General features: G+C 40.0%; 1 protein-coding gene across 1 annotated transcript in view; it reads right to left on the bottom strand.

Annotated features, from left to right (window-relative positions):
* Window positions 1–13,094, bottom strand: part of GABRA4 (gamma-aminobutyric acid type A receptor subunit alpha4) — a 75,533-nt gene that overhangs the window by 62,236 nt on the left and 203 nt on the right. The window contains exon 2 of the mRNA XM_043871484.1: window positions 12,670–12,788. Coding sequence (XP_043727419.1) covers window positions 12,670–12,788 — 119 coding nt within the window. The remainder of the gene's footprint in view (window positions 1–12,669; window positions 12,789–13,094) is intronic.

Consider the following 13,094-nt stretch of genomic DNA (forward strand, 5'->3'; position numbering starts at 1 on the left):
AAATTGAAATCAGCAACTACAAAAATATGATAATAATAAGCTTATGAAAGTCAAAGTGCTTCAGGAATAGACAGGTAATCCAGGAAGCAAATAATGTGTGTCAAACCCTAGTAGATGAAGATTTCATTTAAAAAAATTCAAAAGTGGGAGAAATCACTCTGCTAGCTTCTTAAGGACAATTGCTAAAGTGTTAAAAACATTACTTCAGTGCAAGTCAGGACAAGGAGTGATAAGTCACCCAGAACAATTAAGGCTGAGTAGATCTTGACAATAAGACTGTTTGATGAGAATCTTAAGAAATTCAGTTACTTTGAAGATCAATTTAGGAAACTGGTTCTCAAACTTTAACTGGATTAGAACCACCCAGAAGGTTTATTAAGGCACACATTGCTCGCGCCTAGCTCAGACTTGCTGCAGAGTAGGTCTAAAGTAGGGCTTGAAAATTTACATTTCTAACAGTTCCGAGGGGATGCTGTTCACTTTAGTTCACAGAAAATGTTTATCCGTTTCCTAGAACAGTATTTATTTAGCTAACTGTGTCCTGCAAAATATTAATACCACAGGTGTTCTACTGACATGCAGGAAAGGTAGGAAAGGGAGGGATTAAGCCAATCATATTTTTCCTTATACATTTATTTTAAGGTGCGTGGGTTTATGCTAATTCTTAAAGTTATAATGATTCCATGATAATAATGAATCTTTTCCAATTCTGATATAACATTGTTACTTTTTCAATGATTCTTGAAAAATGCTTTATGTTCAGAATTACAACCTTGATTATTTGTGACATTATTCAGTATTTACTTTACACAATCAAAAAGGTCTGAGATTGAATGAGAGCCTAAAAATATATAATTGATAGAAAAATGGCATTTGGACATGCATTCATTCAACATTTATTGAGTGACCACCTAATGTACACCATTACATGCTAGGCTCTGGTGTTACAGTGGTAAATCAGAAGTTTCCTGCCTCAGGCACTTAACATGCTATTGGGGGAGTCAAAGCATAAATAATAAGGAAATGAATTAAATGAAACAATGCCATCATTCATAAGAGAAACAAAACAGGCTGGTAATAGTCTGGGAAAGCCACTGCAGATTTTTTAGCCACTCTTCAATGCAGTGACTTATTTTTAATTTCTAAATTCTATTTTTCTATTAAGGTGTAGCTGATTTCCTGTATAGTGGGCTTCCCTGGTGCCTCAGATGGTAAAGAATCCACCTGCAACGCAGGAGACCTGGGTTCGATCCATGTTGGGAAGATACCCTGGAGGAGGACATGGCAACCCGCTCCAGTGTTCTTGCCTCGAGAATCCCCATGGACAGAGGAGCCTGGTGGGCTACAGGCAATGGGTCGCAAAGAGTCAGACACGACTGAGCGACCCAGCACACAGCACACAGTTGATTTGTAATGTTGCACCGATCTCCAAAGCAGTGACTTTCAAACAGATCTGAAGAATGATCACAAGACATTGGAAAAGCTGAGAAAATGCATTTCAGGTAAGAGAATTTCAAGGGGAAAAACTCAGACAGAACACCTCCTTCGCTGTCCATATTCTGAAAGTTGTATCTTTTAAGCAACTTATTTATAATACATGTTAAGTTCACTGTTTTAAATTTGTAGAAATCCCAGTGAAAGAGATTGTTATGAGCTGAATTATATTCTCCCAAACTCACACGTTGAGCATCTAGTACTTCAGAATGTGATTATATTTTGAGATAGGGTCTTTACAAGGGGAATAAACTTAAAATGAGGTCATTAGGTTGGGCCTGAATTTAATATGATTGGAGTCCTTACAAGAAGAGGAAATAGAACACAGATACCCACAGGAGAAAAGCTATGTGAAGATACAAAGAGAAGACAGCCTCTATAAGCCAAGGGGACAGAGCTTAGAAGACATCAGCCTGCTGACACATTGATCTTGGGCTTCTAGCTTCTGGAATTGTGAAAAAATGAACTTGCTGTTATTGAAGCCACTCTGTCCATGGCACTTTGTTATGGCAGCCAAGGCAACTGAATGCAGAGGTTAATCATTTGTCCTGTCGTTTTCCCCCAAGTTGTCTCCCTCTGATAGGCAGTCCAGCTCTGCCTCTGTTTATAGGCTATGGTAAGAAGTTTGATTTGTATTCCTTAATCACTGGGAGACCATTGAAAAGTTTGATGTAAGGAAAATACATGATCTGAATTACTCTGGCACTTGTATGGACACTGAATTATAGGGAAGCAAGAGTAGAAGAAGGTTTCCCTGCTGGCTCAGGCAGTACAGAATCTGCCTTCAGTGCAGGAGACCCAGGTTCAATCCTGGGGTCTGGAAGATACCCTAGAGAACAGAATGGCAACCCACTCTAGCAACTTTGTTGGAGAAATTCATGGACAGAGGAGCCTGGAGGGCTACAGTCCATTGCATCACAAACAGTTGGACATACCTGAGTGACTAACATACACACACAACCAGCTGAAGAAATCTCTTCCAAGAGGCCACTGTGCTAAGTCAGGTGACGGATGACAGTGTCCTGGACAAGGGGTGCGGCAGCGGGGGTGGGGAGTGGACGAATCCAGGGGCGCGTACATGAGGAATTGCTCCCGAGCAGTGGGGCTGTTCCCCAAGAACAATAAGCAAAGACACTAGTATTTATTGAAGGCCTGCTATGTGCCAGTGGCCTACTCCAGTGGCTCAGCGGTAAAGAAGCCACCTGCAATGCAAGAGATGCGGGAGATGCAGGTTTGGTCCCTGGGTCGGGAGTACCCCTGGAAGAAGGCATGGCAACCCACTCCAGATGCATCACCTGGAGAATCCCACGGACAGAGGAGCCTAGTGGGCTATAGTTCGTGGGTCACAAATAGTCGGACGCAAATGAGTGACTGAGCAGGTATGTCTGCATGTGCCAAGCAGGGTACTAAATTCTTCCCATACGCTATTTCATTCAAGCTTCATAACATTCTCCAGGACTGGTATTTTAAGAGGACTTTATGGATATGGAAACTGAGATCACAGAGGTTAAATGTTATATTCCAGAGCCAGAATCATAAACTCCCTGGTTGATCTACAAGACATATTCTAGATTTACTATGTTAGTGATGTCATTAAATAGCACATCCACGATTAATAACATACACATGATTTTCTATCTAGTACATAACATGCCATACCTATCTTTCTTGCTTTGTTTCATGAGTAGTTTCTGAACTACATTCCTGCAGCTCTTCTTATGCATTTGCTCTTCTTCTCATTACAGCCTGCTCGACTCTTTCTCTCTTTAACAGCAAAGGTGAATCTTAACTCTCTCGGAAATCCCAAACAAGCTCAGTGTCTTTCACATACTAGGTGGTAAATAACTATGTGTTTGATTGTCTTCCCAGTATCATCCTAGTAGTGGTTTAAAACCTCCCCAAAGGAAAAAAATTCTGGGATTCATTTGTTACATCAGCTAAGCTACAAATATTTCCTGATTAAAGTAGAATCCATGTTTTATTTATATTTGTATCCTCTTCCTGAACAAATTTTAGGCCCTAAATGTAATAGATTTCTAATAAATCAGTTCTCAATGAACAACGGTCACTATGCAATTAAGAATAATTCTAGGAGACGCTTCCTCTAACACTGCTGTTTAAGATGTTCGAATGAACCTTCCTAAGAGTATAATTACATAGAATCCAGATAATTTGGTCTTGGAAGGACTTCGCATAATTTTATATGCATTTGTGTAACACAAAGGAATCTTTTATTTTAAAATCTTGCTTCTTTGATAATAAGGAAATAGTTTTTAATCCCCCCAACACAGTGGACAATTCCTAGGGCAAAGGGATCTTCAACAGTTTTGCAAGGGACCAAGGTCACCAGGATCAAATTCGTAGGAACACTCCCATCTTATTAATGAATCAAACTTGCTTGGAAAGTGGGAAAGCAATTAACAATGTCTTAGACAGTTTCCCACTCTTTAGCTTTAGAGACCTGGACAAAAATATCACTTTTTAATTTCTTCTCTAGTAAAAGGGTCCAACGTGTTGTCACACCGAGGAAAAAAGACATAAGCTGTTTTGCAGATACTGAAATGAGTCAACTCCTGTTCTCCAAATCGCCTTCTGAGCTATGCACTTGAAAGTTTTCTGGGTTTTCAGTCACCTAAATCCGTGCATCCAGCTACATCTCATAAAACACTATTAATGTCTCCCCAAATCAAGCGACTTAAAATATTTAAGATGCATGATAACAACAATGAATCTTGATGTAATATGTAAAGAAATCTCTAATTCTCTCTGTCACCTACAAAATATAGAAAAACTAGCCTTCCTGCATATTAAAGAAGGAACAGATATCTATTGATACTGTTGAGAAAGCAAACAAGTACAGAGCTTTACTTTGACATTAAAGATTAGTGCCTCCTTTATGCTATGATCCTTCTATGAATCCAGCTTTACTTTTTAAATATTAAAGCCATCAAATAAACAAATAAGAACAGTACCTAAACAACAAAAAATATGAGCAAAAGATGAAAATGCTATTCATAGAAGGAAAATTCTTGTGAGCAATAAAATTTTGAAAAGATGTTCAATCAGAGTAGAAATCAGAAAAATACAAGTCATTTCACATTAAAATACCATTTCTGTTCTAAAGTGTTGAAAGGTTTGTGGATCCTGAATCTCATATTCACTGTAAATGGGTTTGAATTTGTAAAACTACCACAGAAAACAGTTTGGCATTATCTCATCAAATTGAACTCCCACTTACACTAAGATCCAGAAAAATCCACTCTTGGATATATATGCAAAAGCAACTCTTGCACATTTACAGCAGGGAATTTGGGCCAGAATATTCACAGAAACACAATCTTGGAAACAAGCAAAATGCCTTCTGCCAGCAGAGCAGCAGATGAATCAGCTAGTTCCTATGCAATGGGAATATCACACAGCAGTTAAAATGAATGATCCATAGCAAGACACGATGCTAAGAATAGATTTTAGAAATACACAGGTGAAAAAGCCTCAAAAGATAATAGCATGTTCAAAACAAATGAAATTTTTTAAATTTCAATGTCTTTATTAAAAGAGTAAATTTGAGCTAAAGCAATATTCAAATAAAGCTATGTGATAACTTAAAAAGGTCTCAGAACCATGGTTATTTTGGGTGGGGAAAACAGGCAAATAGGATGAGGGAGACCATATACCAGAGTAAGTTATCAAGGTTGTGCTGTTTAATTATTTAAGTGGGTGTTTATTTTATTATAGCAAATGAATGAATAGATGGATAGATATAAAGAAGGCTATCTGTGGACCAATAATGGAAATGTGTCATGAACCAAGGATTATTAATCCAGAATCTAATTATGTGTAGCAGAAGCTTTTTAAAACAAATACATAAAAAGGCTTAGACAATAAAGCAGCTATTTGCTTAATGATATACAAAATACAAGTTGATGCAATTTTTCATCTAAGAGAAAACGAACATCTCAGTGAAATATCTAAATGTCCACCAAGTTATTAATAACCAAATTTTTAGTGCCTATCTTAGGAAACAAAAAAATACATTTTGCATATTCTTGTCCTAAGGAACCTACGTGTATATTAGCACTAGTACATCTTTTTTGTTAAATCAAGAGCATAAGAAAGTAAATTTGTGATTTGGATTCTACAGTCTCTTGCTGTCTCAAGGGCATCTTTCTTTCAGTTATCCCTTCCCTCCACTCTAATATTAAATTATTCTCTCCTCGTCTGTTTCCAGTGGTACACAAACAGCTCATGGTATTTCTAATTCTTTGGAAAAGGTAACCTTCCCTCTTCCTCTTCTCTTTCATATGTAAACTTTGAGGGGAAAAGAAGACTATGCTGACTGCCTGGAATTCTCTTTTTATTCACCCCATCATCTATTACAATCTAGTTTTCATGTTTAGGATCCACTAAAATTTCTTTTGTCAGTATCATCAGTTTTTTTTCCCTATCTACAGCATCGTTCCTTCAAAGTTTTAAAATAATCTTATTTCTCTCATTTTAAAAAAAGATCTCTTGATGCTACTTCTCCCGTTTACCAGCTCATTTCTCTGCTTCCCTGTACAGACGCCCAGAAAGAAACTCCTCTCATTCTTTCCAGAACGCACGCAATCAGACTTTCACCTTCATCACGTCACCGAAGCTGCCTTTGTCAAAATCACTGGAGATGTAGATATTGCTAAATCTAGCGGTCCACTTGATGTTCTTATCTTTATCTGTCAGAAGCATTAGACATAATTGATCAATCTTACCTCTACTTTGAAATACCTTTTTTTCTTTACATCCAATCTAAACACTCTCTTTGATGTGTTCTTTCGACCTCAAAGGCCATTCCTTTTCAGTCTTCCTGAGACAGAAATTCCTCCTCCTCTTCCTCTACCTCTTAACACCGTGGACTTTGGAGCTCAATATTTGTACTTCTTCTCTATCACCATTAATTCCTTGGTTTTCTCTGTAGTCTTATAGCCTTATATACCATACACATTGACATATCCAATATCCCTGCCTTCCAAGACCATCTTCATTTTGCATCCAGTAAGTAGCTCAAATGTAACATATCCACATGCAAATTGTTCAACTACATCCCCAAGCTGCTTCAGTCAGTTTTGGCAGCTCCGTTCTTCTAGCTGTTCAAGTCTAAAACTCTTGAGTCAGACCTGACGTCTCCCTTTTTTCTCACATCTCATAGTCTAGCTGTCACCAGTAGACTAGAACTTTGAAAAATAGCCAAAAGCCAACCATTTCTTACAATTTTTCAGGCTTCTCTGCCATCAACTTGGTCAAAATGGCCATCAGTTTTTGCCTGGTTGATCATAAAAACCTTTCTGCCTTTGACCCTGACTTATGTTCTCAATCCTCAACCCAGCAACCAAGGTGAGCATCTGAAAATTAGCCAGTTCAGGTCTCACCCCTAGTGGAATCCTTCCAATTACTTCTGATATGATTCAGAGTAAAAGCAAAGCTCTCACCAGCCTGCGAAGCTTTGTACAACCTCATCCTTGTATCACACTGACCCCCTCACTCCTCAGCCTTATTATGTTCATGCAGGGACACAGCCGTTCTCAGCAAGTTCCTTCTTACCAGAAGGCCCACCTAAAGACAACTTAGGCTTTTATCTACTTAGAAGCACCGTTCAAATACCCACACATGATCTCTAAATTCCACCCCCTCCCCTTACTGTTCCTCCTCCAATCCTCTCCAATCTAAATAACACTATTCTCCATCCATTTTCTCAAAATAAAAAATCCAGGACTCTTTTTATTTCTCCCTCTCCTTTACCACCGATATAGGAATCCATCACCAATTTTTTGTTGAATTATGCCTCCAAAATATATCTCACCTTTATCTATTTATATTCATCTTTGTTGCATCTACCGTCTTATTCCAAGCCACCATTAACTAAATGGAGACAACCAGAAAATAAAAGGTTTTTTTTTTTCCCCCCATTGGTCTCCTTGCTTCTAACATTGTCCCAACTCCATATCTAGGCCTTTTTATTATGCAGCAGCCAGAGATACCATATTACAATCTAAGTCATAATGTCATTCCCTCTGCCTAAAAAACTCCAACGGCATCCAGGTTCATAAAAGAAAACTCCTTTATGAAAGACCTTGCCTAATCTGACCTCCTCTAACGACACTAAGCTAGGCCTATGAGATTCTTCCTCTTGCTTTCTGACTCCAGGCAACTGGACGCCCTTCACTGTCTGAAACTCATTAATTTATTACCCAACTTAGTCTTCACGTTTGTTTCTTGTTTTTGTTTTCTGCCTGAGACAAGTTTTACTTACTCTCCCCCTGTCTGTCACCTTTAGGTCTCAGCTTAAACATCTACCTTATCCACTGTATCTGAAATAGATCTCTCACCCAATTTATTCCTTATCTTAGCATCTGGATTGTTTCATAGCATTATCTTTAATTATTTGCTTCCCTGTTATTTTTATCTCTCTACACTGCTTAGCCTGTGTCTGATTCAGAATTATATCTTTACAACTTCACATCGTTCTTAGCACATAACAATTTCTCACTATCTATTGATTTAACCAATGAATGGAAGTGACAAGTTTGAAGAAAATGAAGCTTTATTTTTCTGTTGCCCTGTGGACTTCAAGTGTTCTTTTCATTTATATATTTTTAAAAATATATTCTCTGTCAACATTCAATTAATAAAGCTGGCATGATATATCAATTTAATTTTTAGCTTGAGATGTGGGGTTGCAAAGAGCAGGAAACAACTTAGTGACTGAACAACAATACATCATTTTAAAACATTTCAAGGATATTTGCATTTCTGTGGGAAAATTATTCCAAATTTACCTAGGGTATATCAATCCTAAAAGATATCAATCCTGAATATTCACTGGAAGGTCTAATGCTGAAGCTGAAGCTCCAATACTTTGGCCACCTGACGCAAAGAGCCAACTCATTAGAAAAGATCCTGATGCTGGGAAAGATTGAAGGCAGGAGAAGGGGGAGAAAAGGACAAGATGGTTGGATGGCATCACCAACTCAATGGACATGACTTTGAGCAAGCTCCAGGAGATGGTGAAGGACAGGGAATCCTGGCCTGCTTCAGTCCATGGAGTCGCAAAAAGTCAGACGCGACTAAGTGACTGAACAACAATATATTCCCCCAGTGTTTGCTTTCCCATTTAAAAATACTATTAAGTCTTTAAAATAAAAGTTCTCATTTTACTCCTCTGGGGGAAATGGCGTTTTGCTTACTGTAATGACCTACTTAGTAACAGGAAGGTATGTTCATGAAAATTTGACTCTTGGTCAACAGAAGGATGCAAAAAATGTCTTAGAAGTGGTTGAAGCAAAAGACCAGCTGCCTGACTAAGGTTTTAAAGAGTCAAGTGTGAGTTCTGATCTTGTCTTCTCAATTAGAAGATGCAGGATTCTTGGGTAATTCCTTGCAATTTTCCCAGCCTCCTCTCTAAAGAGAAGAATGCAGCATGCCCTGCTTATCTTTTTGCATTGTTGTGATCATCTTATTAGAAATCGTTATGTGAAAATGTTTTCAAAGCTGCAGAAAACCTTACTCACATGAAGTCCTACAGTGTTTCTGAACATCCTTGCAAAACCCTCCTGTTCCACTGCCATTTCAGAGAGATTGTGGAAGATGAGCCAAGGCAATTATCTCTATCTATACGTCTCTAGAAGCATTTATTATTCCAGATCATGTGCCTCAATTATTCCAGATTTTGTGCAGAGATGCACAAAAAGATTGTGTAATCCTTCGATCAATGGAAGTGGATAAGGGCTGGCTTCCTAGGCTGTCTCCAGGTGGTTAGCGCCTTAGCTATGCATTTTTAAGAGCTTGTGTAACAGTGCTGAGGGGGACAGAGGCCCCGGGGATGGCTCTCTAGCTCCTTTGTGGGATGGTTTACTGTGTGCTGCCTCTGGTTGGTGCAAGCTCCTTCCAGCTGGTAGCAGGCTGGAAGAACTCTGCCTTTTCAGATGTCCCAGTCTAGCTGCCCTCACTCACTCTGCCTCCATCCTTCCCGTCTCCCCTTCACCCTTTCCTCTTCCAACAGAGACAAGGGAGAGGGGATCCTGGAGGGATGAAAAGAAAGAACCATTTCAGTTCCTTTTACTTCCCCATTGCAAGCTGTGCTGCTGAGTTAAAAATACGTAATTTCATTTCCAAGTCTATTTCAACCCTTGCCTGGCCTACTGAGCAATCACAAACCTTCCCATTTCAATTCAGATCTTTGCTTTTAGCTTTATTTTAAAGGGAACACTGCTAAGTTGTATAAACAGATATAAAGTAAACGATCTACAAAGAGCAGAAGTAGGATTAAGGGAACCAGGAAGTAAATCTGTATTTATAGCACAATGGTCAAATTCTGAATTATTTTCATTTCATTTCAAAAATGCCAAATTTTCCACAAGATATAAAATGTCAAGAAAGGCATCAAACCTGTGGCATTCAAGAGTTTCTGCTAACAATGAATTTTCTCATTTTTCTGTGATGCTCATTTATAACATCACGTAAACAGATTACACATTTTTCTGCAGGTGAGAATTACTGTTCCTCTGTTACATCTGGAATACTACACATTTACAGAGAATGACCCACTTCTAAATAATGAATCACATTCACCACAAATATTTATGAGCAACAACCCCCAAAATTGTGCTACATGGTAAATTATTAATAATGAATCAACTACTAACACTTAAAATAATGTGAATTCAACCCCTTCCCATAAAGGTATAAAAGAACCTCCAAGTGGGCAATGAATGTCACTCGGCAGAGACAAACAGGATGACCAGTGCCCTTGAAACATTTCAGCAGTCCTGCAGCTAACCAAAATCCAGCAAGGGCTTCTATAGGTGGGTTTCATTTATTTTATTGTCTATATACTATCATGGGAGAAGGTAGTTGGTAAAAAAATGATGCATCTACAATGGATCCCTTCTTCCTTTTGAATTATAACTTGCATTACAACCAACTGGGCAGATGTGTTTTCAATTTTCCACATTTAATCATAAAATCATACAGTTTCAATAACTTTTTGCTTTAATTTATGTTCAGGGACATCAGCTCACTAATGAATATTTAAACTACATGTGATTTGATACTTCTATTATTTTTTTCCTTTACTTAAAATGTCAAGTTTAAAAACTTTATGGGCAGATAAATCCTCTTTTATTGATATAATATAGCCTTAAATAGCAGCACATCATCTGAAACCTTCTCCACACAGTTATTTTTGATCTAAAGTGATAATTTCCCAGTCACTTATGAAAGATCGTGCATTGACAAATGATTCACTTCTGTAAGGAAGCCTTTTTTCAGATTTGCATGAAGGCGAATGCAGGGCTAAGCACCCTACCCATAGAGAGGCAACATGAGAAGAACTGGGAGAATCTTTCATCCTCTCACCCACCTTTATCACTGTCAAAATGCAAAAAAAAAAAAAAAGAATTAAATCCCTCAATGGCTCCCAGTAACCTTCTCAATAAAATCCAGGAATAAGGAATAAAGGGGGCTCCTGGTTCCAGAAGACTGGATTCCAGTCTATCATTAATATGTTATGTTAGTCATTCAGTCATGTTTGACTCTTAAGGAACCCAAGGACTATAGCCCACCAGGCTCCTCTGTCCACGGAACTCTCCAGGCAAGAATACTGCAGTGGGTTGCCATTCCCTTTCTCCAGAGGATCTTCCCAACCCAGGGACCGGACCTGAGTCTCCTGTGTCCTTTGCATTGCAGGCAGATTCTTTACCACCAGAGAAGCCTAGTATGTTCTGTTCCTCAGTATAAATCACTTTCTCTTTCAAACATTCTCCTTTGTTACATGAGAAGAACAAGACTGGAGAGACTCCTAAAACCCATCCAATTCTCTTTTATTTTCAACAATTCTTTCTAAGCTGGGACCAAACACCTCTGGAATAATATCTAATTCTGTTCTTTTTCCCAGGAACATCCTGCTCCCATTTACTTTCTACACTCCCCATCCTTATCTCCTAAAACCCTCAAAAGGAAGCGCAAATGCCTCAGTGCTTCTAATACTATGATATTCATCAGAGAGTATCTGACAGCACCCCCATGTTTGTGGGTTTGTCTTTTAAGTACACAACTTGATCTGGGTTCCAATATTGCCCATGCCATTTATTAACTGTGAACTTGGACCAGTTGGTTATCTTCCCAAGCCTCAACTTCTGCATCTGTAAAACAGGGGTAGTAATTAATGCCTTTCTCTCGGGGTTGTTGTGAGGTTAAACAGTGAGGTTCTTTATCCTTTAAGGTAGAGCCTGTGTCTTACTCGACTCATTTCCCAAGAAGTAACTAGATCAGAATAGTGGAAAGAACAGGAACTCGGTGGTCAGAGACATGGGCTGAGGCTTTAGGTAAAGACTGTTCTCACTGAACTGGTCTGAGAGGGTGTTTGAGGTTAACAATCGTATCTTGAGATTTCTGTGAACCTGGTGCCTAGCAGGATGCCTGAGGTTCTCATTACATAAGCAAAGGGCCTATGAATAGGGAAAAAAGAGCAACAGTGCTGTGAATGGACGTGCCTCTATTAGACCCTTATGCATATTACTTCAGGAAGAAATAAAGCAGAAGCATCCCTAACTTCCAAGTCTTGGGAGGGAAGTAAACAGCCACCTCTCCAAATAAAGTACAATTTGATCCCAGGGTAGAAAAGAATAGGCAAGGACGGGGTTCTCTAGGAGAGCAGACAGCTTCGTGCCCTAGATTCCTGTCCTAGGTAGAACAGGGTCGAGGTTTTGGCTGAGGAAGTAACACCACGTGGGGGGACAGGGGACTTAGAGCCGGCTGTCCAAGTGCAACCTGCTCTGAGCACGGTGGCCAAGTTGGGAGAAGCCCATTCTCAGGACGCGGAGCAGCGGGCCGGCTGAGCCCCAGGTCCGCGTTTTTGACTCCTTCCCTTCACCCTCCCCCGCCCAGCAGTCAGGTCCCAGGAGGTAATTAGTGTGGGGGCCGCGAGCTGCCGAGGGGGCGGGGGGATGGAAAGTACCGCGGGGGCGGGCTTCTCGCCGGAGGTCTTGTCAAACGAGGGGAGGGGGGGGGGAGGAGAAAGAGAGAGACTAACCGATTTTTCATTTTCGCATTCCAGGCATACCTAATGATATTCCCACAGACAGACAGGCAGACGCAGAGAGAGACATACAGAGGACACACTTGGGCGATTGAAATCGTTCATACCCCCAAATCCGGGACGCAGCCTGTTGTCATAACCATCGAGTAAACTGTCCAGGATGCGGGTAAAATTTTCTGGGCATAATTTCTCCTCCTTTTGGTTCTGTCCTGGGGATTCGTTTAAACTGCAAACGCACACACACACACCAAAAAAAAAAAAAAAAAACAGGCGGAGGGGTTATTTTAAGAATTGATCAACGAACAGGTGGAAACAGGTTTATGTTCTAGGAAGAATCTCTTGCTCCAAACTAAAGGAGCCAGGGCCGAGGGATGGGGGAGAGAGAAACGGCCCGGGGAGGCGCAGCCCGCGCACGCGGACCCCAGGACCCACTCTTCTCGGACCCCGCGCCCCTGCTGCTCTTGGCGTTCACCGGTCAGAGCTACGCCGGGCTCCGCGCCCCTGACGCTACAGCGGAGACCAGAGGGTCTGG

The sequence above is a fragment of the Cervus elaphus genome, chromosome 17 (assembly GCF_910594005.1).
Source record: "Cervus elaphus chromosome 17, mCerEla1.1, whole genome shotgun sequence".
Taxonomy (NCBI): Eukaryota; Metazoa; Chordata; class Mammalia; order Artiodactyla; family Cervidae; genus Cervus; species Cervus elaphus.